This window comes from Myxine glutinosa, chromosome 7 (assembly GCF_964187855.1).
Source record: "Myxine glutinosa chromosome 7, kmMyxGlut1.1, whole genome shotgun sequence".
In the NCBI taxonomy this organism is placed as follows: Eukaryota; Metazoa; Chordata; class Myxini; order Myxiniformes; family Myxinidae; genus Myxine; species Myxine glutinosa.
Genome location: NC_136267.1, coordinates 74,337,860 through 74,361,177, shown reverse-complemented (window position 1 = coordinate 74,361,177; position 23,318 = coordinate 74,337,860). Strand labels below are relative to the sequence as shown.

The following is a 23,318-nucleotide window of genomic DNA, read 5'->3' as shown; positions in this document are numbered from 1 at the left end:
GGTGTGGTAAGTGTTACAGAGGGTGTGACGGGAGAGTGTGCGCAAGAGTGTGCGTGAGGAAGGTGTGTGACGGACAGGTGCATGAGGAAAGAGTGCGCTGTCAAGAGTAAGGGTGAGTGCGCTGTCAAGAATGGAGGTGAGAGTAGTGAGAGTGACACGGAGCGTGAGTTGGTGGTGACAGGTGAGAAAGGAAGCACACCTGGAATGGTAGAGCGTGTGTGGGAATGCACGCTGGAATTGGTAGTGAGGCACGTGGTTGGGTGTGCGAGTGAGAGCACACCTGTGATTGTCACAGAGGAGGTGACTGAGGAGGGGGCGCGAAGAGGTGTGTTGGTGAGGTGTGCGACCAACGAATGTGTGCCAAAGTGTTCGGTGGTCAGGTGTGTGACCAAGGCTGGGAGTGTAATGAGTGTACCTGGGTGTGTTAGAGAAGGTACGACGAGGAGCATGGAAACGGCTGCATGTATGAGCAAGAAAGGGGTAGCGTATGCATGTAAGCGTCCAGGTGAAGCATCGACGGTGACCGGGTTAAAGGTTTGAACGACTTATAGCCGAATCGGGCCCTCGGTGCGTGCCGGGCCTCGCTTTGAACGGCCGCGTCCGTGCTCCACTAGGCGGAGTTGGCAGCCCGATAGGAAGGGTCGTCATGGCGACCACTTTTTGTTGAGGCATTCCGGCAGGTCGAGATCGGGCCATGGGATGGCTCCGTGCCGAGATGGTGCGTGGGATCTCGGCCCGGGTAAACCTCCTTCCCTGCACTGAATGCCGGACGTATCCAGCCGCTGGCACCAAACAACCCGCATTCATGGCTTGGCTGTACGAAGCCGGGCTTTGGACAGGAATTGGCGCACCGAGAGGCATTAGTGAGTAGACTGGGTGATGAGGTTAGTGTTTTGGACCCAAAATTAGAGAAAAACAAAATTTGATGATTGGCAAAGGATTGGCAGTAAAGATTGGCAGATGATGGGTAGTGAGTGGCAAATTTTTGATTTGTTGAAATTTGATGTGCAAAATTGGTAGTGGGAGATGCCCGATGTGGTGGGATGGCAACTCTGTCATCCCTCACAAAAGTGGGGCAAATGCGCAATAGTTTATGGGGTGTATGGCAGTGAAAACTAGCCCGGGTGGGTTAGGTTATATTGATAGGGATCTAGCGAAGATGACATTAGGTGACGTTAAGGTTAGTTAGTGACTGATACCTGTAGTGGGGACGCAGGTAGTTTAGTGTGGATGATAATGACGTGGGAGCGCAATAGTTTAAAGGGACGACTGGGAAGCGCAAGTTTCAGAGGGGAGTAGTTAGATGAGATGATGCTGTGTGAGGATTGAACAGGTGTGATTGCACAGGTGTGCAACTGGACAGGTGTGTGGAGCAGTGTATGAGTAGTGAGTGTTGTGGATCAGCGCGAATGCGCTTGGGGAGAGAAGGGTGCAGGTGGCACCAGGTGTGAGAGCACAGGTGTGCAAGTACAGGTGTGTGGAATACATGGAGTATTGGAATGAGTGGTGTGGAGAGAGTTGGAGTAAGTGGTACGGAGGGGTGTGCATGGTGCGAAGGTGTGGATGGGGGAAGAGTGGACCCCTTTCACGAGTACCCGGGGCGGGTAGTGTAAGTGTTAGGTAGAGGGTATAGGTAAATTGTGGTTGGATATTGGCATTTGTGGTGCGGTTGCAGAATGGTATTGTGGATGGGTGCATTAGTGGTGTGGAAATGGCTGGGCGTGTAGCCTGTTAGTGTGTGTAGTTGGTTTGGGCACTCCACCACTGTGAGGATGTCGGCCAGGTGAGGCCGCAGGTGGGCTCTGGGAGCCGGTAGAGTGGTGGATGGGGCCCGAGGATCCGGAGGACGGACCCGGGTAGCCCAGTGCCAGAGAGGGCACCGAGTGGGGAGAGCGCCAGAGGGCCTTCCCCAGGTAGTTAGGTTAGGGTAAGGAGCAGGTAAGCTCGGAGGCAACTGCAGTGGTGGAGGTGTGCAGCTGGGTAGACCTGCTGGGAGAGCTACACGTCGCGGCCCAGAAATTGTGCGAGGGCACCGGGAGATGAATCGGGGGAGTGAGACCCCAAATTGAAAAGCACCACAGTTTGGTCAATGGGAATTGGTTTTTAGAACCCATAGTGTAAGAGGGCCAATGGTTTGGCAGGAGAAAGACCCCGGGTAATGTAAAGTTGTTAAAGTCATTTAGGAAATAGTTAGGATTGATGAACCTGTCGCACCATACGCAGCCACTTACCTGTGGTGATGATGACTCCACACCTGTGTTTTCTTTGTTCTGTGTGCAGGAAATGAGAATTGCTGTGTGGATTGGTGAGACGCATCACGACGTGGATGAGACATTGGGGTGATTCCATCTCTCCCTCCTTAGGAGGGACTGATGATGAATTGGTGATGGCAAATTTTGATGAGAGTTGAAAATGGCAAATTTGATTGGTTAGGAGGGAGAGAAGACGAATTTGGTTTATGGGAGGAACGGGGAAGACAGTAGGGACATTTGTTGATGTGTAAAGTAGATGTTTATGGGTAGTGTTGTGTTTTGTGGATACAGTAAGAGGTAAGGGAGGGGCCATGTAGGTTACCTGGTGGGGGGGGGGCGTACGGTAGGAACGTACCTGTCTCACCTGGTTCCCATGTGCCCCCAGTGTGCATTACCTTACATTGCATGCACTTTTGCGCCCTTACCACCTTACTCACTTGTCTGCTTCTTTTGTCTCCCACCTCCGAGGATCTGGCTTTGGGGCAGAGAGAGAGGAGAGAGAGGTGCTGGCTCCGCAGTTGGGGGCCTGCACTTTCGCTGCTTGCTGCCGGGATCGATACACCATATGGACCGCAATTTTTGTGGCCGCCCACCATGGACCGCAGTTCTCTTGCGGGCAAGCACCACCCGTGGATGGACCTATGGGTCAACGTGGCACCTATGCCATACAGGTGAACCACTAATAGTTGGCCCCCTGATGGCCACAATTTAGAAATGGACGCGGTTGGCGCCTTTCTTTATTTTTGAAAGAAGCCAGAAGGCCAAGTACACCACAGGAAGGCAAGACCAGCGGCAGAACATCGGCCGGCTGCGACACCACCGGTGATTGTTGAACACTTTATTGGTGCACCGGATGGTGCTGACTGTGTTATGGGGTGGTGCTTTCGTTGCTTGGATGGGGTGCTCTGCACATTATTAAAGGCCGTAAGGCCACAGAGCACTCGTGGGTTGGTGTATCGATGCTGGCATGCGTGCTCTCTCTATGCATAACATCTGCATGTGTTCCTCCAAAAACAGGTCCTGGATCGTAGTGTAAATATCAGCGTAGTCTTGTGTAAATAATGCTCCCTACCGGCTGTATGTTTAGTTTGAGGATTCTTTCCGCGATTCGGTTATCCTGTGGGTGTGTTTCTGTGAGGAGAAGGGTGCAACGTCGCAGGGGGACATATTTACTCATTTGTGAACATCTGTAAAACTGTCGCACTCAGGGTAGAGTTAATAGTAGAGGGAACTACATCTGAGTGCCACACTAGAGTAGGTAAAAATTTATCGGGTCGGGACGCCCCGAGGTAGAGAAGGGTGCAATGTTGCGGATATGGGATTTGGCCTCCATCCATATCCGCTTGTAAATATTCCCCTATTTCCCCAATACTCCCCAACTATCCCCAATCCCCCATTCCCTAGTCCCATTGTCTGTAAACAACACTCTGTAGAACCGACCTTCCCCTTTTTCCCCCATTAAATGTCGTGCCCAGGTTCACCGCATCTCACGTAGACAACTATAGGACATCTTGCTAGTTATTCTTAGTTTATGTCAGTTAAGGACTCGTTTCCATTAATTCTGACTCTTCGTTGCACCAGAATGTGATTGTATGGCACCAGTAGTGAGTTTAGGACCTCCCAATACCTCCCCACAACCTCATCTCCGCATCCTCCCATCATCTCATGGAACAACAACAACTACAACCACAGCGGGGGCGGCGCGGCCGCGGCGCGGGGAGTGGGCGTCCTCACTCCGGCTTGGTTAGCCGCCATTGCCCATGTGCTCCGACGGGGTTACCACGAAGGGGCTGACTGTCAGCTCCTCGTCAAGGGCGGAGCCCGGTAACCCCCCGCACCCAATAAGAAGCAGCGGGCCGATTCCATCTGGGGCGGAGCTAACGAGCCGAGGGCGTGTCACTCCCCGCTGGATATACGCAGCCACTTACCGGAGGTGACGTCAGATGCGCCCCCAGCTTGGAGAGAGAAGTCGCCACCTCCGAGCGCTGAGAGACCTCCCTGCATCTTTTGGACCGCGCTTTATCCTGTCCCTGAGCCAAGGTGCACCTTGTGCTATCCATCGACTACCTGCCCGTCCTTGCCATCAATCCCTGTGTGAGTCAGTCTTGTCCCGTTTATCTGTGGTCTGTCGGGGCTAATATAAGACCGTATTTAAGTGCCCACCTTTCTATGTTGTACCTCTTGTCAGTGTAATCTAAACGTTCTGCATACAAGTATTATAACCTCCTCCGGAGGTCTTGAGAACTGTACCCCTGGTGTCGCGTCATTTAATCCAGCCGTTGTGTCCTTTCCTTAATTGATTTAGCATAGCGCGATTTGGCCAACGTTCGAGTGGAATCGGGTGAACTGTGCAGACGCGGTCATACCAAACCGCTCGGTAAACTAACATCCAAAACCGCGTCTGTAACAATATATACAGACTTGGCATTTAATATGGAATATTTTTTCTGGCGGTGAACTTACTTTTCGAGATGTCTTAGAACCAAAAGTTCATTGGAATTATGTTGAAATTATTCTAGATTTTGTTAATGTGACCTTTAAAAGAAAGAAAAACCACATTTGACATTTCGAAACAAATAAATTGATCCTTGAAAGTGATGTAAACTGATATCGAACTCAATTCATGGACAGTACTGTGTTAAACTTCTGTACGTTTCCCAGAAGTATCTCTGTATTTTGCACATTAGCCAAAAATTTTTTTTAACAAAAACAAAAGTTAAATTACGACTGGGATTACAGACAGTAAAATTACAGTTCAGTACTTCGTGTAACCCCCACGAGCATTCAGGAGAGCACGTACACGTTGAGGCATGCTGTTCACGAGATTTGCCAAGGTTTGGACAGGAATCACTTGCCATGCAGTGACAACGGCCTGCTGCAATTCACGCACAGAGGTCGGCTGCTGGTCCAAGTGGTCGATTTGATGCGTTAATTCTGCCCACAAGTTCTCTATCGGATTCATATGCGGGGACATGGCAGGCCCCTCCATATGCTCTACACCACGGTCAGCAAGAAAGTGTTGGATCATGCGAGCACGATGAGGCCATGCATTGTCATCTTGGAAGACAAAGTTTCCTCGAAAGGCTGCACGAGCAAATGGAAGCAATGTTTCTTCCAGAATGGCCCTGTACTTGAACTGGTTCAGGTTTCCATTCAGAACAACCAGGTCAGTTTTGCCGCCTGCATGAAAAGCATTTCATGCTTTCTGGTGTTCATGCTTTCAACCCTGGTGTTGGGCTAGCGGCTAGGGTGCCGGCTTAGGATCCTAGGATCCTGGGTTCGAATCCCGGTCAATCGCTGAATTAACGCCAGGGGGGTTGACTCAGCCTGTCATCCTTCCGAGGTCAGCTAATTGAGTACCAGTTCACTGGTAATTCCCTGGTTGTCGTTAAAGGTGGCAAAAAGGGTTGGCGTCAGGAAGGGCATCCGGCCGTAAAACATTGCTTCAAAAAGGGGACCAAAAAACAACAACAACCACGGTTCCCGAAAAAGGCCAACCCCTGCTTTGCGGGGAAAAATGGCCTCTAAAGGTGGTTATTATGAAAAGCAGCCCAAACGGTCACCCACCACCTCCAGCTTGGACTCTTGGCACTATACAATCTTTGTTGTAGGCTTCATGCACTTGTCTGCACACTCGGACGCGGCCATCTTGATGATATGCCAAAAATCTAGACTCGTCACTGAAGATCACTTGATTCCAGTGTCCTGGCTGCCATTTGACGGTGCTCTCTGGCCCACTGAAATCGGCGCTGGCGGTGTTGTCTGATCAGGCGTGGCTTTCTCAGGGGACGCCTGGCACGATAGCCTGCTTGAACCAGTCGTTGGTTGAATAGCCTTCTGGATACAGGCACATTTGCCAGTTGCTGCCACTCAGCCCCAAGCCGATTAGCTGACTTGGTACGGCCATTGCGGACTAACCGGTGCAGCTGGCGATCATCCCTCCTTGTGGTTCTGCGGGAACGTCCTGGCCTCGGTATTGGAGTAGGGACACCCCTCTGAGCATTTCGTTTCAGGATCTTTGACACCTGACCTTGAGTGATGCCATACTGCCGAGCATTAGCATGCTGTTTCATGCCTTAATTTCGTAAAGCCACCACTCCATGACAAACAGCATTGTCGAGTTGACGGACCATCTCCAGAGGAAGCGGCGATAACCTTTGGAGATGTGCAGCAGTTGTTTTCCACTAATACAGAACGCAACAACCCTTGTATACCCGACTGTGAAGCCAATCATCAAATGCACCTGTCCGTACATTTTGCCACGCCACCTGTGATATAATCCTGTTGTTGACTTCTTGCTGCGACAGACAATCAGTGACATGGTTCTTTTAACAAATAAATCACCAAAGTGTAAAAGAAACTCACTAGATTGATATACTGAGTTAAGAAATTAAACCCGTCAAGAAAACAAAATATTCCATATTATATGCCAAGTCTGTGTATATATATATATATATATATATATATATATATATATATATATATATATATATATATATATACTAACTTGGCTCGGCTCGCGTCGTTACTGAGGAGCGGGCTTATTTTAGCTGAGGATAATGACTGTACCCGAGTTGCTGTGTTGTCATGATTTACACCAATCATAATACAAACAATTATTTTGCACAAATGTATTTGTAGTGTTTGTGATATTACATTTTTATAAGCAATTTAGGTTGAACATTTAGGTTGAAAATATATATAAAATTCAAAAAGACACTCCTCAGCACACATACGGGAGGGGTAGGTGCAGACTGGAAGTTTGGGACGATTACACCTCACCACCAACGAATTCAAAACACCTCACCACCACATAATTCAAAACACCTCACCCCACGTAATTTAAAACACGTCACCACCACGTAATTAAAAACACCTCACCACCAAGTAATTTAAAACACCTCACCACCACGTAATTCAAAACACCTCACCACCAAGTAATTCAAAACACCTCACCCCCATGTAATTTAAAACACCTCACCCCCATGTAATTTAAAACACCTCACCCCACCTAATTTAAAACACCTCACCACCACGTAATTAAAAACACCTCACCCCCACGTAATGAAAAACACCTCATCACAAACTAATTAAAAAGACCTCACCACCAAGTAATTCAAATCACCTCACCACCACCTAATTCAAATCACCTCACCACCACGTGATTTAAAAACACCACCACGTTATTAAAAACACTTCACAACCACGGAAACAAAAGTTTCAGGGAGTAGTTCATTGACAACACAGACACTGCCCAGATATGTAGATATTTAGATAAATGACTGCACCTGAGTTGCTGTTTTGTCACAAATTTATTTGTAGTGTTTGTGATATTACATTTTTATAAGCAATTTAGGTTGAAGATTTAGGTTGAAAAAATATATAAAATTCAAAAAAGAAACCCTCAGCACATACATACGGGAGGGGTAGGTGCAGACTGGAAGTTTGGGACGATTACATCTCACCACCACATAATTAAAAACACCTCACAGCCACGAAATTAAAAACACCTCACACCCACGAAATTAAAAACACCTCACACCCACGAAATTAAAAACACCTCACACCCACGAAATTAAAAACACCTCACACCCACGTAATTAAAAACACCTCACACCCACGTAATTAAAAACACCTCACACCCACGTAATTAAAAACACCTCACACCCACGTAATTAAAAACACCTCACACCCACGAAATTAAAAGCACCTCACACCCACGAAATTAAAAACACCTCACACCCACGTAATTAAAAACACCTCACACCCACGTAATTAAAAACACCTCACACCCACGTAATTAAAAACACCTCACACCCACGAAATTAAAAACACCTCACACCCACGAAATTAAAAACACCTCACACCCACGTAATTAAAAACACCTCACACCCACGTAATTAAAAACACCTCACACCCACGAAATTAAAAACACCTCACACCCACGAAATTAAAAACACCTCACACCCACGAAATTAAAAACACCTCACACCCACGAAATTAAAAACACCTCACACCCACGAAATTAAAAACTCCTCTCAGCCACAAAACACGAAATTAAAAACACCTCTCAGCCACGAAACACGAAATTAAAAACACCTCTCAGCCACGAAACACGAAATTAAAAACACCTCTCAGCCATGAAACACGAAATTAAAAACACCTCACAGCCACAAAATTAAAAACACCTCACAGCCATGAAATTGAAAACACCTCACCACCATGAAATTAAAAACACCTCACAGCCACAAAATTAAAAACACCTCACAGCCATGAAATTGAAAACACCTCACCACCACGAAATTAAAAACACCTCACAGCCACAAAATTAAAAACACCTCACAGCCATGAAACACGAAATTAAAAACACCTCACCACCACGAAATTGAAAACACCTCACAGCCATAAAACACGAAATTAAAAACACCTCTCAGCCACGAAACACGAAATTAAAAACACCTCTCAGCCACGAAACACGAAATTAAAAACACCTCTCAGCCACGAAATTAAAAACACCTCACAGCCACGAAACACGAAATTAAAAACACCTCACAGCCACAAAATTAAAAACACCTCACAGCCACGAAATTGAAAACACCTCACCACCACGAAATTAAAAACACCTCACAGCCACGAAACACGGAATAAAAACACCTCACAGCCACAAAATTAAAAACACCTCACAGCCACGAAATTGAAAACACCTCACCACCACGAAATTAAAAACACCTCACAGCCACGAAACATGAAATTAAAAACACCTCACAGCCACAAAATTAAAAACACCTCACAGCCACGAAATTGAAAACACCTCACCACCACGAAATTAAAAACACCTCACAGCCACGAAACACGGAATAAAAACACCTCACAGCCACAAAATTAAAAACACCTCACCACCACATCATTTAAAAACACCTCACCACCACGTCATTTAAAAACACCTCACCACCACGTCATTTAAAAACACCTCACCAGCACATAATTCAAAATACCTCACCACAACGTGATTCAAAACCACCACCACGTTATTAAAAACACTTCATAACCACGGACACAAAAGTTTCAGTGAGTAGTTCAGTGACAACAGACACTGCCCAGATATGTAGATATATAGATAAATGACTGACTGTACCTGAGTTGCTGTTTTGTCATGGTTACACCAATCATAATTCAAACAATCATAATGCACAAATGTATTTGTAATATTCGTGATATCACATTTTATAAACAATTGAAGTTGAAAACTTAAGTTGAAAAAAATTGTTTTCCCCAAAAAAATTCCCCCCCCAAAAAAAAAAAAGAAAAGGAAATTTTTTCTTTAAAAATACCCTTAGGACATACCAACGGGAGAGATATGTGCATACCAGAAGTTTGATATTATTTCACAAAAGTTTGAGGCAGTAGTTCAGTGACAACACAAGACAGGACAACACAAGACAACACAGACACTGCACAGATATATATACAGTCACGTGAAAAAGTAAGTACACCCCATGTAAAGTTTTGACTTTTTCAACATATTTCAACATACAGCTATTTGATCTTCATTTCAACAATATTGAGAGATAAAGGTGATAAAATATAACAAATATCATGAAACATTTACATTTTGTAGTCCATTGTATAATTTAAATAAACATAAATGCAAATTTCGCATGTGGAAAAAGTAAGTACACCCTTGGCTCTAATAGGTGGTATTGCCCCATTAGGCAGAAACAACCTCAAGTAGGCGTTTCTTATAACTGTCCACCAATCTCTGACATCCACTTGGAGAAATTTTTGCCCACTCCTCCATGCAGAATTATTTCAGCTGTGCGATGTTTGAGGGGTTTCTTGCATGCACAGCTCGTTTCAAATCCCCCCACAACATCTCGATGGGATTTAGATCCGGGCTTTGACTTGGCCATTCCAGAGCCCTCCATTTCTTTCTTTTCAGCCATTCCTTGGAGGATTCACTGGTATGTTTAGGGTCATTGTCATGTTGCAAGGTCCACCTTCGGTTGAGCTTCAACTTTCTGACAGATGGCCTCACATTATCCTCAAGTACCCTCTGGTACAATGAAGAATTCATAGTGGATTCTATGAATGTGAGCTGCCCAGGCCCTGATGCAGCAAAGCTGCCCCAAACCATAATATTTCCACCACCATGCTTTACATTTGGTATCAGGTTCTTGTTGTCAAATGCTGTCTTTGGTTTTCGCCAAACATGTCTTCTGGTACTGTGGCCAAATAGCTCTGCCTTTGACTCATCTGTCCAGAGCACATTGTTCCAGAAGTGCTGGTCTTTGCCTCGGTGTTCATTGGCAAACTTTAGTCTTGCCCTGATGTTCTTTCTGGACAGCAAAGGTTTCCTCCTGGCACACCTCCCATGTAGATCAAATTTGTGCAGCCTCTTTCTTGTTGTAGACTCATGCACTTTGGCATCAACAGTGGCAAGAGCTACCTGTAGGTCCCATGATGACATTCAGGGGTTCTTAGAGACTTCTTTCAGCATCTTGCGGTCTGCACTCCGGCTGAACTTGCTGGCGCGGCCTGGCCTGAACAAGTTGGCAGTTGTTTGGCATCTTCTCCACTTGTAGATGATCTTCCGTACAGTCAAATGATTGATTTCAAATTGTTTGGAGATCTTTTAAAATTCCTTCCCAGACTCGTAGGCATCTATAACCTTTTTTCTGAAGGCCTCAGAGAGCTCTTTTGATCTAGGCATGGTGATGCTGCACACTTCAACCACAAAGAGCAAACCAAACTAAATGTCTGAGGTTTAAATAAGACAGGTTCCTCCAAGATCCTCTCTAACGATGTTCTAATCATTTGCACCTGAGCTGGCGCACCTGATTCTTATTTTAGGTATTTGAAGTAGTGATAAATGTAGGGGTGTACTTACTTTTTCCACATGCGAAATTTGCATATATGTTTATTTAAATTATACAATGGACGACAAAATGTAAATGTTTCATGATATTTGCTATACTAGTACCGGACTGCAAAGCCGCAATGAGCCGGCGAAGCCAAAGCCTCTTGCCACTATTTTACCCATCACTCTGGCATCAGTAGGTGAGGTAGTTGGTAGTAGGTAGGTGTAGTAGGTACTGTACCTATAGTCAGGTTCACGATGTTTTTTCGTTCAAAATTTTGGTAGATTAGCAAAACTATACATTTTTGGAATATTCAGAGCATGAGGAATCCAAAAATTAATGTTTACATTTGCGTAGACACCTTTGCGAAAATGACACTCAGGACAGTGTTGAAGATCTGTAAAAGCATATTCCTGAACGGTATAGACCTAGTAGATCCTGTGTATAGGACTTATAGTTCAATCTGATACTACCTATAACTTCCTATAACAACCTATAACTTCAAAGGACTTGCAATATCATGTATTATGTAATACAGTTATATCACAAATATAAAGACAATGGTTTTCAATGACCTTTGTTTGTTGCTTTTCTATAATCCTGAGCACTATTTTGAGGCCTTTATTGGATTCATTGACCCAGAAAATATAGGATTAGCATATTTAATGAAGTTTCTAGGTTGACTAGAAGCCAAGATCGCGCAAAATATGTATTTTATGGCGGCCATTTTCAAAATCCAAAATGGCGGCCATGCAGGTGTCTGTGCAAATGCCAACATTGATTTTCAGATTCTCCATGCTCTGAAGATTCCAAAAATGTACAGGTTTGCTAATCCCAAAATTTTGAAAGAAATTATATTTGTTAACATAGTGAACCTGACTATCTTCATCACTGTCCTGAGTGTCATTTTCGCAAAGGTGTCTACGCAAATGTAAACATTAATTTTTGGATTTCTCATGCTCTGAATATTCCAAAAATGTATAGTTTTGCTAATCTTCAAAAATTTTGAACGAAATTATATTTGTTAACATAGTGAACCTGACTACTAGTTCAAAATGACACCATTTGCATTCTGGATGAGATTAAAATTTATTAAATTTTCTTCTTGATTAATTCGGTGAATTCCGTCTCAACTTTGGATATTTCCGGCCGTGAAAAACTATCCCCTGCGGCCGCGAGATTTCTAAAAAATAATTCTTCGTCAATTTTAGAATATTTGACGCCGTTTTCACCTTCCGAAACGCGTAATAAGCTTTTTTGAAATAATTTTTTAAATGCTCGAATCTCATTGGTTCCAGTGTTTGGTGACGATTTTCGTTGAAGATAACGAGGTTGGTCTTAAAGTATTTTAATTACAAATTAGAGGTGCATCAGAATGTGAATCAAACAAAGACGGGTGAAATGAATCAAACAAAGACGGGTGAAACAAACTCCTATTGAACTTTTTCTCAAATTTTTTATGCATACTTCCGCATCCGGATGATGGCGGCCTCCATTGAATGATTTGGTTTTAGAAATATTTTTTCGAATGCTCGCATCTCATTGGTTCCGGTGTTTGGTGACGATTTTCGTTGAAGATAACCAGGCCCGTGCGGGCCGAGGTTGGTCTTAAAATATTTTAATTACAAATTAGAGGTGCATAAGATTGTGATTCAAACAAAGACAGGTGAAACAAACTCATATTGAACGTTTTTCAATTTGTTTTGCATACTTCCGCATCCGCAAGATGGCGGCCTCCATTGAGCGATTTTGTGCGTCACAGCTTCGGAATTCTCAAGCCAAGGGAACCAGCATAATCTGGTTTTCAACATAATACGTACGCGTTTATTCACAACACCGGCTTCGCCGGCTATTATATCACCTTTATCTATCAATATTGTTGAAATGAAGATCAAATAGCTGTATGTTGAAATATGTTGAAAAAGTCAAACTTTACATGGCGTGTACTTACTTTTTCACGTGACTGTATGGATATACATCGATCTGAGCTTTTTGGCAGAGTGGCCAGAAGGAAGCCTCTCCTCAGTGAAAGACACATGAAAGCTCACTTGGAGTTTGCAAAAAAGCACCTAAATGACTCAGACTGTGAGAAACAAGATTCTGTGGTCTGATTAAACCAAGATTGAACTGTTTAGCTTCCGTCTGGCCACTCTGCCATAAAGCCCGGATCGGTGGAGTGTTGCAGTGATGGTTGTCCTTCTGGAAGTTTCTCCCATCTCCACACAGGATCTCTGGAGCTCAAACAGAGTGACCATCGGGTTCTTGGTCACCTCTCTTACCAAGGCCCTTCTTCCCCGATTGCTCAGTTTGGACGGGCGGCCAGCTCTTGGAAGAGTCCTGGTTGTTCCAAACTTCTTCCATTTAAGAATTATGGAGGCCACTGTGCTCTTGGGAACCTTCAATGCAGCAGAAATTTTTTGTAGGCTTCGACAGATCTGTGCCAAGACACAATCCTTTCTCTGAGCTCTGCACGCAGTTCCTTCGATCTCATGGCTTGGTTTTTGCAATGATATGCATTGTCAGCTGTGAGACCTTATATAGACAGGTGTGTGCCTTTCCAAATCATGTCCAATCAATTGAATTTACCACAGGTGGACTCCAATCAAGGTGTAGAAACATCTCAAACATGATCAAGAGAAATGGGAGGCACCTGAGCTAAATTTCAAGTGTCGTAGCAAAGGGTCTGAATACTTTTGTCAATGTGATATTTCAGTTTTTTCTTTTTAATAAATTTGCAAAACTTTCTAAAATCCTGTTTTCTCTTTGTCATTATTGGGTATTGAGTGTAGATTGATGAGGGAAAAAATGAATTTAAACGATTTCAGCAAAAGGCTGCAACATAACAAAATGTGAAAAAAGTGAAGGGGTCTGAATACTTTCTGAATGCACTGTATATATATATATATATATACACACATATTATATATATATACTGTGTAATTGAAATAAAATAATATATAATAATATATATATAATTGAAAATATATATATAAAAACACATATACAGATATATTATGTACTTGTTAAGTACTTGTAAATCTTTTGTATTTGGAGTTACAACCTTAATTTATAAGCAACTAACTGATTTTTCAACTCTCCAGATCATCAGCTGGGCACCGATTTTCATCGAGGTTTTGATCCTTTCAGCCCAGAACTTCTCCAAACAACGGATCCACAACCCTGGCCATAGGTCCTCATTAGTAGGTTACTCAACATCAATGGCCCCACAGCCTCAAAGTACCTGAAATATAACATGTCCACCAACCAACACGTCCACCCCACTTCCATCTGAATCAAGCATTTTAACGGTTTTTATACGTGAAAATACATTTTATCCTGTGTCATTTTAAACAAACATTGACGCACACACACACCACACACACACACACACACACACACACACACACACACACACACACAATTTTCATACATCCTATCTCTTTCCCGTTTCATCTTGGTCCTTCCCCTTTCTCCACTTTCCTTCAATTGCTATTTTTTAAACTAATGATATCTTTCCTTTGAAATCCGTCCCCACATGCCACCATGATCCGCACTTAACCACACTCGTTAATTAATATCTACACGATCCCTATATGCATGACCACTTATTCATATCAAGATAATGTCTGTCTTATTTTACTTGGCAACAAAATATGTGAGTAAAATGCACTGAAATGTGTAGTTCCATAAATAATTAAAAGGAAGTTTGCTTCGTTTTTATTATTATATAATTTGCGCTTAATATCCATTTACTCCATATGCACAGAATTTAGACATATCATTCAATAGCCTCCAATGTCAAAATGGTGAGCTTACATTTTGACAGTCTGAGCTTTGGCCCAGGTGCGAAAATTGTTTTTTCTTGGAGAATTATGGAATTAATTCTTCATTTTTGCAGGATTGAGTATTCAAAATAATTGTTTAGTGTGGCCTGGAAATTCTGTTACACTGTTTGTTTGAGGAGGCTCTTATTCCGACAGAGTGGCTAAGACTGTCAGGGTCAGTGAATGATCCCGCCCTGCTGTGATGTCAGCCCGAAGTGTTTGGTCATTTCCCCATCCCCTGAGCGCAGAAGCAGAGCACCTCCCTCTGTAAGCCCACTCCGCATTCCTGCGACAGTTGCTTTCCGACACAGACTAAGCTGCGGAGCTACGGGTTATCCACCAAGTACACTTGATAACCATGGTTTTCTCAAATTTTCTGCTTTGGATAACCATGGTCCTTCTATGGAGGGGGCCACAAGGAACAGTGAGTGAGGAACGTCATCACGATGCATCCTTATGGAGGCAACTGGTGCAGTGGGAGAGTAACGGGCATGTGTACAGCCTTTTTAACTCAGGCTCTCAGTTTGTTAAACCTGGAGAAGATACACGGACAGCTTCTCACAGCAGTGTCTGGCTCGGTGACCTTCCCAAAAATGCCAATCCAACTCAGACTCCAGAGGTCAAGGAGGTCAAGCCACAAGAAGGTGCTGAAAAGGATCTCAAGGACACAAGGGTTGATGGGATTATAAGGATCCAAACAGCCCCAAAGAACAGGACTCAAGGACAGGCCAAACATCCACCACCCAGAGACCATTGGTGGCAAGCTCAGGGAAGTAGCAAGCGAGCAAGTGGAGCTCAAATGGCAGACAAAAACAATACAAGAACTGAGGAGTCACGGAATTTGGGGAACTGGGCAAGGAGTAAACTCAGCGAGCAAAAGGTGTTTCCAACTCATCAGCCCGCAAGCAGCAATCGATCTACCTCGGGACGCAGACACTCAGGAGCACGTGGAGCAAGGATGCAGCAAGAAGTTCACACCAATGGCATGGAAACCTCGCCTGTACCACCTTCTGTGAGACCACCTTTGATTGCATCTCTCGATGATGGCTTACAAGACCGGCAGGCAGCACGTAGCAACAACTCCGAATTTTCAGAAGTGAGGTCGGAAAGTAGCAGGCATGACAGGATGGTGGGTGATGAACCATATCCTGGAAATCCCTACTCGCAACACGGATACTATGGCCAGTCCGCTGGAAACATGTATCGGCAAAGACAATATGGTGGGAACCCATTTCATTGCTTTATTGAGAACTTATTTGAACATTTTAAAACTTTTTCTGAACTTAGGATTGATGTATAATTTATAGAGTTGATGCTCTTGCTGCTCTAATGATCACTAACAAGAATTAAAAGCCTAACCGATATATTTTCATTTAACATTATTTTGTTTAAAATATATTTTGTCTATTTTTATTCCTTTATATTAATATCATTTTATGATTTTCTTATTACCATTTGGTTGATGCTTTTCTACACTTTCTGTCACTTTGGGGTGATGCTTGACAACAGAAAGTTTAGCTCCCTGTTACTACTATCCTTATGCTCGATGGCACGGTGCAGATGTACCAACCTACCTAGTTAGCTTGGCCTACCTAATCTGGGTTAAATTCTCAGATCGACTATAAACTGTCGGATCGGTGCTTCGCATGCAGGGTGTTGCATCACAAATTATGCCGTCCCTTGAACAAATATATTAAGTGGGAGACCCGTCTGTAAGCAATAGCTGGTTGACGTTAATGATCACACTGTACCTTTGAAAAGAGTGGGAATTGTGTACTGGTACCACTGCCAAATTCCTGCCCAAAAGTGCAGGGGAAATGCATCAACTGCACATTCGTGCCTAAATTAGGAATTAACCAGCAGGTCTAATTATCCCCACATTAAAATAAAAAAACGGGGGGATATTGTAATCAGCCCTGTGTGTCTGTCTGTCACGCTATCTTCTCCTATACAACAACAACAACAACAACAACAACAGGCATTTTAAGGCCATTTTCCCTGCTCGAGCGGGGGTTAGCCTTGCGGGCCCCATGACAATCTTCTCCATTTTGCCCTATTTTCTACATCTCCCATTGTTAACCTCCTCCTATGAATTCACCAATCTTGGTAGTTATGATCACCATATGACACGGAGGTGCATGCGGAGTATCAAGAGAAGCCCCACCCCATGGGGCGGGCTCAAAAGGTCAAATACCAAAAACTTCAATTACGGGCACATTTTGAAATATTTTAAAATGAAACTTTGTATATGCGGTCAACTTTAGGGGACGCATGAAATATGTAACAATTTTTTGGATTTGACCCCCGGTTCATGTCCCCGGGTCACAGGGGTCAATCTGGTAAAACATCAAATCAGAATTTGATATTGGGTCATTCCGAGTGGAACCTTTTGCAGTCTTTGAACTTTGCTTTAGGTTTGGAAGCGTCGGGATTTGCGATGCTGCACCATCGACTTCCCTCTAGTTCCTAATTGAATTCCAGTCCAATCTGGATTCTCTAGCGACGACTATCTTGGTGGATAGATGGACTTCGCAGCATTAGGTCCTGCGGACCCACCAAACGATCCTGAGAGGTAGTTAGTTAAATACGTCGAAAACTAAATGATGAATGCCATTCAGCTGATGACACAACCAGCCATCACTTGTTTCATTGATTTTTCTTGACTTGTATAGTTGCTTTAGCAGAATTAAGAAACAATATCTATTAAAGCTTTCGCAATTTAATAGCTCTCAAATATTCAAACTACAAAGTTGTTGAGAAATATTATGTTTGACAAGGTGGATCAGATGAAAGCATTCAAAATGCTTTAGTATTAAACAAAAGTAATAAGAAGCATACAATTCCGCATCTAACTTAGATGGAACATTTGCTTACCAAACGAGGGATGGTCATGAGCCTGGCACACGTGGAGGCAAAAATGCAGTAAGCGAAGAATTCAGGACTATATGCCTGAATGCACGTAGACAGAGATTCCTTGTGGTTTTTCACATTGCTTTCAACAGCTGGCTTCAATGAAATACTGGAAAATATAGAAAGTGTTGGAAAGACAAAGCATTCCAGAATGGAAAAAGCAGAACGGATTTTTATCCATTCCGAAGAATCTAGAATCATCTCGTGTCTATCTTTTGTGTTGTCATGACTGCAAAACAAGGTAATGATGTAGGCACCTGCTACTATGAGTGTAATTTACATCAGAAAGATCATAAAATGCTGAGAACTAGCCTCCGTGTTTCTAAATGTATCGCATAGTGTTTCACAATTCGATGTACTTTGTGTTCCAAGGTTTGACTTCCACTGTGACTACGTGGTGAACTGGATAAGCAAACGTTTTACTTCTTTGGAGGGTTTCATCTTTCAAATTGAAATGATCTGTCGAGAAGGTTTATCTTTACAGTGATCTTAGGCTCAGGGAGAGGTTCGTACATACTTCGAATCTGCGTTTGGTGGATGCCAGGACAACACTACCTGCCCGAATGGGTAGTGCCAACCGTAAAGTTTGGAGGAGGAGGAATAATTGTCTGGGGCTGTTTTTCATGCTTCGGGCTCGACCAATCTGGATTGTGGAACCAAAGTTGCACTGAAGGGAAATCTTAATGCTACAGCATACAATGATGTATCACTTGAAGAACAGTGAACTGAATAGACAACAGTGTACTTTACAGTTAGATTTTAAAAGGCACAGCCAACCAACAATTCCTACGGATTTTTAACCAAACAGAAAAGAACACACTTGTGTCTACCGCAGGACTCATGGTGCAGGTATTGGCATATTAACCACACTTGCCAAGTACCAATTGGTGATACAGTTATGACAGGAATTTGTAATTTTTCCAGGATTATTTTATGCCTCCACCGGACGAGGCATTATGTTTTCCGGTTGGCCGTCCGGCTGTCCGTCCATCCGTGATAGGTTTTCGTAACCCCAATAACTTGACAACGGCTGAAGGGGATCCAAGTCAAACTTGGTGCAGGTATGCATAATGAGGTAAAGATGAACTGATTAGATTTTGGGGTCATGAGGTCAAAGGTCAAGTTCGGTGAAAATCCTGTTCCCACAATAACTTGTGAACCAGTAATGGGATTTTGACCAAAGTTGGTACAAGTATGTATTATGATGCAAAGATTAACTGATTTGATTTTGGGGTCAATAAGTCAAAGGTCAGAGTCTATAATAGGTTTATAACTTGAGAACGGCTGAAGGTATCGAAGTCAAACCTGGTACTGGTGTGTATAATGATGCAAGGTAAGGATGAACTGATTAGATTTTGGGGTCATGACATCAAAGGTCGGAGGTCATGTTAGATAAAAATCCTGTTACCATGATAACTTGTGAGCCAGTGATGGGATTTTAACCAAACTTGATACAAGTATGTATTATGATGCAAAGACGAACTGACTTGATTTTGGGGTCAATAAGTCAAAGGTCAGAGTCTGTAATAGGTTTATAACTTGAGAACGGCTGAAGGGATATAAGTCAAACTTGGTGCAAGCATGTATAATGACGCAAAGATAGACTGATTATATTATGGGGTTAAGATGTCAACGATCAGACGTCCTGTTAGGTAAAAAATTCTGTTACTGAGTTAACTTGTGAACCAGTGATGGGATTTTTACCAAACTTTGTATAAGTATGTATTATGAGGCAACGATGAACTGATTAGATTTCGGCATCAAGAGGTCAAAAGTCAGTCTGTAATAGGTTGTTGTTACCCCGATAGCTTAGGAACGGCTGAAGGGAACTAAGTCAAACTTGGTAGAAGTAGGTATGATGATGTAAAGATAAACTGATTAGATTATGGGGTCAAGAGGTTAAAGGTCAGAAATCCCATTAGGTAAAAATTCTGTTACTGTGCTAACTTGTGAACCAGTGATGAGATTTTGACCAATCTTTGTATAAGTATATATTATGAGGCAACGATGAACTGATTAGATTTCTGCATCAAAGATCAACGGTCATAGGTCAAATCAGTTAAAAATGTTGTACTTGAGAACAGCGGAAGGGATTTGAATCAAACTTGGCACAAGTATGTATAATGATGTAATAATGTGGGCGGAGGCATATCAGTCGTGTTTGTACATGGTCTAAGGCTCGTAATGAAGCTGACACACACACACACATACATGCACATACCGATGAGACAAACACTTAACACAGCCACTGAGCTCGGGGGAAATGCTGTCACATACCAGGATACTCTGGATACCAGCGACATCAAAACAATGGCGCTGCCTTTCTCACTGCACTCCGCGGGGCACTTCCTCCTCCCCCTGGATGTCAACCAATGGGGATTTTCCATTCTCTATCCTTTTAAATGCCATAACTTGCCTACTTTTCATGAAGGACATCATGGGATCTTTAACTTCCAACAGCAGATGGGACATAAGCTCAACATACATCGAAGGCCAAAGCACTCTGTGAACCAATGCCACTCATGTGAAACATTAATCCTGCAGTTTTTCGTCGAGCTGAAAATAAAATCCAGACTAAACTCTTCAGAAATGGCTAAGCACTGTCCTGGAAACCCATTTAGGAGAGAAAGATGGAGTTTAGTGATAGAATGGCAGATAATCTTATTATTGTACATTGTTTTATGTTGTTGTGAAATGGTGGGAGGAGGTTGGAGTCACTTCCTATTCTGTAGAGGTGAGTCTTCTTGGTGTAGTCATGCTAGATACCATGACGACCTTTTTCTATATACCATGACCAACATATTAGAATGGCTAAATATATTACAATAGATATTCTTGATTGAAAACATATCAGGATTACTTTGAAGCTATCTATCACATTATTGGACTGGAGTACATTAGTACATGGGATTCACCGACATATGGTTTCATTTAAATCTTTCAGCGATATTTTCTCACATGTGATTTCATTCATCTTTTCATGGTGTTCAAAGTGTGAAGTGTGTGGGTTAATCAGACCTCATCCCCCTGGATATGGCATTCATCATACACGGATGGAGATCTTTTGTGACGAGCTGTGATTTAGGCTGCATCCTGGCATCCTTTGGCAAGATTCGATTTCGAATCCACATCTACATTTTTAAAAGTATAATTTCTGGGTGAGGTATAAATTTTTCAAAAGTATAATTTTTAAAAGTAGAATTTCTAAAAATAAGATAATGATGACAGATGCCAATGTAGCTGCTCAATAATGGAGTATATTTACTTTTGTAGAAGAGCTAACGATATAACATTTTGATGATACAAATGCGTAACATCAAAATGTACAAATGGTAATTGGTAAGGGATTTATGGTAATTGCTAAAGTAATTTATTGGTAATTGATAATTTCATATTGGTAATATTTAATTGGTAATTGGTAATAAATTGGTAATTTATTGGTAATTACCAAATGGTAATTGGTAAGGTATGGATTGGTAAGGGTTTTGGGGTCTTCCCAAGGGTATTTACCTGATCTCATGGGGAAAGTTTTAGATATATTATTTAGAGAACAATGACATTTGCGATATCATTGTATTTTAAAGGAGGAGGAGGAGGGGGAGTACACATCTGTGGGTTTTGAATGGGGAGGGAGAGGAATAGGGCAAGAGTGAAGGTGTGGCTGTGTGTGTGTATGTTTGTGTATGTGTGTGCGGTGTGTGTGCGTTCGCATGATAATGTAAAGTGCCATGAGGGTCGTTTACTCTGCTTGATGGGGCTATATAAGACTCCTTTATTATTATTATTACCTTCGCAAAAGCGGAAGGTTATGTTTTGATCGCTGTGTATTTATTTGTATGTCTGTGTGTGTGTGTGTATGTTATTCGCATAACTCAAAAAGTATTCAACCGAATTGCATGAAATTTGGTGGGATGATTGGTTATTATACGGGACACATTTGATTAGATTTTGGGAGCAATCGGGTCAAAGGTCAAGGTCAAGGTCACGAAAAGGTCAAAATCGTATTTTTACCATAGCGCGGTCAATTTTTATCCAATTGGCATGCAACTAATGCCAAAATGTTCAGAATTCAATGCCCGATCTTGTGATATACGACATGACCCAGTGAAGACATTACCCTTGTTAGCGGTTGGGGGTCAAAGGTCAGGGGGGTCACGACCTTGCAAAATGTGCGTTTTTTGTCATAACTCGGTCAATTCTTATCCGATTTGCATGAAATCAGCACCAAACTGTTCACTGTTCTGTTCCCTACACTCCCATGCCAAGTACAGAACAGTAGCTGCGGCGAAGGTATGCGCTCTACCGAGTGCCCGTTCTAGTTATTATTATTATTATTATTATTATTATTATAAGGCACTTGTCTTGTGAGACTGTGACCCCAGGATAAATCCCAAATATTTTTTATCTATATAATAAAGCAGGAGCATCTGTCTATCTGTCCCCAAACTACTCCTTCAGTTTTGAGGCTAGCTCCCCCCAAACTTTCTGTGGAAACTTTTTGGATCCCTGCACTTGCCCAAAAGTGGGTGGGAGTTTTCATAAAAATTTCTCAAAACATTGTTTTTTGAGATTTTGGGCTCCCACCCGTTCTTAGCACGGGTATCTCGCCAGTTTGCAATTTATCAAAACACTTCCTCACACCCGGACTCTTTATTATTTTAATTATACTTCATCATTTCGTTGGTTGCCATCACCATTTGTGGGGTTTAGGTGGGAGGAAGTTCTCCCAGAACTTAAAGTCTCCACCTCCCTTTTCGGTAAAGGATCATTATTCATGAACCAGATTGTGAGACTTCGTTCGCATAGCTTCATTCCAAGGGCTCTTTTCACAACTTCGTTCCAAGGGATCTTTTCAGAATCCTCACTGAACCTTTGACAGCCTCCACTTGCAGCTCATTTGTAATGATATTCCCCGGAATGATTTTTTAAAGTGTTCAGTGAGGGTTATATTGATTATCTCTGTTTCTCTGACTATCACTGGTACAATTTCAACTTTCTTCAATTTCCAAGTCCACTTGACCTCATTTTTTAGCTCCTGGTATTTGAGCATTTTCCTGGTTTCTGAAGCATTTCGTCCAAAGTCATTGGGAACTGAAATCTCAATCAACAATGCTGTCTTTTCCTTTTTGTGGTTGAACACTATATCCAGTTGCAATTCTTTGCTTGCATCATCCACACTTGATGGGATCATGTTATGTGTGAGCACTATATGTTCATTTTCAAGGACCGAATTTGGTTTGCGTTTCCATGATTGCTCTTGAACCGGTATTTTAAATATTTTACATATGTGCCAATAGATTACTCTACAGATGCTGTGATGTCTTTCTGTGCACAACTGTTCTGACATAAGTTTTTTACATCCTGAAAGGAGGTGACTGGTACTTTCTGTTTCTACCCCACAAAACCAGCATTTGTCCGATTGGCTCAATCCCACAATTTTCTTAAAGGCATTGGTGTAGTGTCCTTGGTCTTTG

General features: G+C 42.7%; 2 protein-coding genes across 5 annotated transcripts in view; both read left to right on the top strand.

Moving 5' to 3' along the window:
• The window catches only part of LOC137431330 (zinc finger protein 608), a 1,424,803-nt gene that overhangs the window by 890,466 nt on the left and 511,019 nt on the right, over positions 1 to 23,318 (top strand). The window lies entirely within an intron of this gene.
• Positions 15,207 to 23,318, top strand: part of LOC137431325 (protein-lysine 6-oxidase) — an 84,144-nt gene continuing 76,032 nt past the window's right edge. For all 4 annotated transcript variants that reach the window (XR_013624099.1, XM_068122543.2, XM_068122541.2 and 1 more), the window contains exon 1: positions 15,207 to 16,154. Coding sequence is in view for 3 of the 4 variants with exons in the window: in XM_068122543.2 (XP_067978644.2) it covers positions 15,293 to 16,154 (862 nt within the window). In the remaining variant the exon portion in view is untranslated. The remainder of the gene's footprint in view (positions 16,155 to 23,318) is intronic.